This window comes from Gavialis gangeticus, unplaced genomic scaffold, assembly GCF_001723915.1.
Source record: "Gavialis gangeticus isolate Ggan-Ray unplaced genomic scaffold, GavGan_comp1, whole genome shotgun sequence".
NCBI classification, from domain to species: domain Eukaryota; kingdom Metazoa; phylum Chordata; order Crocodylia; family Gavialidae; genus Gavialis; species Gavialis gangeticus.
This window is the reverse complement of record NW_017729019.1, coordinates 7,436,930-7,440,535: the sequence shown is the minus strand read 5'-3', so window position 1 is coordinate 7,440,535 and position 3,606 is coordinate 7,436,930. Positions and strand designations below refer to the sequence as shown.

Below are 3,606 nucleotides of genomic sequence, written 5' to 3'. Positions count from 1 at the left end.
TTATCTTTGAACATCACAGCTGTCAGCTCAGGTTGTAACTGTGATTTATATGGAACATGCTGATCATATTGAAATCCACCCCCCCCCCCACAGTACTGTACATATTTAAAAAAGTCAAGTTTATGAGTCTTATCATATTTTCATACATGGCTTCGTAAGGCAGAAAACCTACTGGCTACAGTATACGTGACAGCCACCACCCAAGAATTCACGCAGAGTTCTTCCTCTTTGTTTCTTTTTTCTCTCAAAAAATCTTTGATTGGTTAAAGACCCATGTCTTGTATGAAATGTTCTATTTCCTAAAAAAAAAAAAAGTGGGCTTTTTTTTTGTGTGTGTTAGTTGTTGTTGTTCCCTTAAATTGATTTTGACAAACCACGTTTCATTGCCACTGCAGTACAAACTTGTTGTAATGGCCAAATGTAGACTAGTTCCCCGCTAGTTTACGAGCAACGGTGTCCAGTAATCTTCAGTTGCGCAGGCCAGCATCAGAGCTCCAAATAGCCAATCAGGGTCAACATTACTAAGTAGTTAGTCATGATAATGACAGTGTATGGTGTTGGAGTGGCTGCAGTACTTTCCACCATCATGCTTGTGCCTGAAAGAGATTAAAAGAACAACAATGATGTTGACGAGTTTCATTGTTGTACTGGAACGGTCTGTTTTGTTTCATTTGCAAATGAACGTCAAGGATTTGGCATCTGCTGCTGCTGCGTGTCATTGTTGAGGGAGGTTCAAGTAATAGGGGAGCCAATCTGATATGTGCTATAGGCTGTCTCCAGACAGACATGCCTGAGTCAGGGCTATGGGTGAAATCACTGATGTCCATAGACTTCTGCCATTGATTTCAGCGATTCATTGGTTTCATCCTCAATGAATGCAAACTGAGCAGCAGTCCCAACAATTTTGGCTCAAGATGGCTTCAGGTTGGACCGATAGGAGAACATGATGATGGTTTACTAGCAGGTGGAGAATACAGACAGAGAGTCTGGAGAGGAATTAATTAGCGTGGTCCAGCAGGCATAGCTGAGCGCCAGAGAAGTAAAGTGCACGGGTGAGGCCAAGGCAAGTTAGAGTGCTACAACACAAAGTGCTAGGCTAGAACTGGCACTGCCCTCCCATCTGTTCAGTGGAAGAGTGGGATCAGGAGCGTGGTGCTCATTCTGCCACTTGGGCTAGAGTTGGGACAAAGACATTGACTGGGGCATAGCGCGCACATGAGCAGTGATGGGAATGACACGGGATTAGAGTCTGTGCATTAGTATACTGCCTCAGATTCACTCATTTCCAAGGGCCAGAGAGACGCATTGGGATAAATGGCTATTCAGCATAGAACTACACGCGTCTACTCCAGGAATGTGGGTAGAGATTGAAGAAGGGAAGGAAAACAGAACTGAGCAGACACACCGCTGTTCCTGAGGATGTGAACCTCTGCTGGGACTCCATCTCCTCCTGGCCCCGTTGCCCTAATCTGTACCAGGGCATGAGTGAAGTCTTCAGGCACTGGTATATCGAGTCGGTTCTTGCTAGACAGATACAGGGTAGGAATGGAGTGCGAGTCCTGCCTGTAGAGCATCTGTTGGGAGATAAGTTTGAATTTAGGGTCCTTTTGTTTTTTCTCTCCAGCATATTGCATTAGAGAAGGTCTTACTACGTTCTGCCTGTACCTTGTACCCAGTGACAGCTGACTCATCCCCCTGTGCTACTACAGGGTCCCACTTGATACTGACGCCAGAGCCAGAAAAGGTCCAGGAGATGTTGCCAGGTGGTCTCCTAGGTGCTAGAAAATATAAGATAATTAAGAAGTTTAGTGAAGCAGAGCGAATGGAGGAAGCGATATGGAGGGGTGCAGGGTACCCAAGACCAAGGGGTCTCAGCGCACCTTCTGAAACGTTCTGGGCAGCCTAGATGGTGGGCAACACCATCATGGCTGGAATAAGTAGGAAGAGCTATCTCAGCCAGTCGTTTGGGGTTTAGTATCTCTGGACCTGTAAAACGAGTGCTTTAAAAAGCTGGAAACCTTGGACCAATAGGTTCCCATTCATATAAGCACAATTTTGTCCAAGCCGATTCTAAACGCTCAAAATTGGAGAATGAACCCTTCTCTTATGCTACGGGTCCATCAGGGACAGTAAATGGGACTTCCAGGACCTTATCAATCCCAGATCAGTCATGTTCAATTACTGATCAGCTTTACCAAAACACAAATCACATTTCCATCCTTCTCTGAAGATGGGGCCTGGGATGGTCCAGAGTAGAGCTGAAGAAGTGCATCCCACAGCTCACGTGGAGCGTGGAAATAAAGGTTTTGTACCACCTTTAAGTCAGTCCTTTCCTAGCACTGGGACTATCCAAAGGGTGATCCAGTCTCCAGCACACATAAGAAGAGCTTTAGAGCAGCCCTAATTTATGTGAACTACCAGTGGCCCAGTGGGCTATTTGGGAAGCTGGTGTCAGTCGTGTACAAGAGGGCTATACCTGTTTTTTCTAGACCTAGATTGTTGCAGGGTGGGCCAGAAGGGAGACTCTCTGAAGATTTCCAAAAGTGGAGGAATCCGCTCTAGTCGCTGGATTCAGGTTATACATAGCCACAAAGCTGGGCCAGCGTACTGCAGAATCAGGCCTGATGTATGTTTTAGTATTGATGATCATGGTGAGGGAGTGACTACCCAAGGGGAATAGGACCCATGAAGCCCCACTGGCTGGGGCTCACTCACGTGGCTTTGTGGTTGTGACGTTTGTAGATGGACTGGCTGGTCCAGTTCCGGCCCGGTTGTAAGCTCTGACCGTCACGTGGTACTTTGTGTTGGAGTTCAGGCCTGTTACGTGAGCAGCTGTGACTAGACCCGCCGTCCTCACTCGGTCTGCTGCTTCCTCTTTATCACCATCTTTCCAGTACCGGATCTAAACAAGAGGTCATGGAGATTTTGGCTCATGAACTAATGAAGGAGACCTGGGTGCTGCCCGAGTCCTGCTTTCTGGGCCAGAGGAACTCGGGCATGCTGCAAGACCGATGAGAGTGGATGCTGGGGCTTGTGGCAGGGTGTCAGTGAGGGGAAAGGTCTCCATCTAGGGTAGATACCAAACTGTTTCTTCCCTGCGTAAGGCAATTTGTGGCCCATCCTTCACTCGCACTGTTTCCTTGTACATATTTTTTTAATTGCATTGTAACTGAGACATTATCCAGAGAAACTCTCGGCAGCAGGTTGTGGGCAGAGTGCCTTTTTCATGCAAGGCCTATGGGCCAAGCTCCAAGGCGCTTACTCAGTTTTAGCTCAAGCCAGCTCCTAGTGGTGTCATAGGCAGGCCCCCCTCTGCGTTTGGACCTATGTGCCTCGTTTTGGGGGTGATCAGGCATAAAAGGCATTTATACACGTGTTCCAGGCATGGGGGGTGGGGGAAGGCACTTTAATTAGAGCAGCTCCAAGAGCATCTAATTAAAGCATCTCGTGTATCAGCATCCCCACACTTCAAAATGGCATTCATCAAGCTTTAGTTAAAGTGCCCTCGCCACCATTTTAAAGTGTGGGGACACTGATGCACAAGACAGTGGAGGCTGCTGCAGCGCGGTAATTACCACGCTCCAGCGGACTCGATTAATCGAGTCT

General features: G+C 47.4%; 1 protein-coding gene across 1 annotated transcript in view; it reads right to left on the bottom strand.

The window, feature by feature from the left end:
• Positions 1-6: 6 nt before the first annotated feature.
• Positions 7-3,606, bottom strand: part of CNTN2 (contactin 2) — a 64,614-nt gene continuing 61,014 nt past the window's right edge. Inside the window, exons 20-23 of the mRNA XM_019513966.1 lie at positions 2,716-2,902; positions 1,666-1,778; positions 1,406-1,574; positions 7-596 (exon numbers count right to left, since the gene is read on the bottom strand). Of these exons, the coding sequence (XP_019369511.1) occupies positions 487-596; positions 1,406-1,574; positions 1,666-1,778; positions 2,716-2,902 (579 nt within the window). The 3' untranslated portion in view covers positions 7-486. The remainder of the gene's footprint in view (positions 597-1,405; positions 1,575-1,665; positions 1,779-2,715; positions 2,903-3,606) is intronic.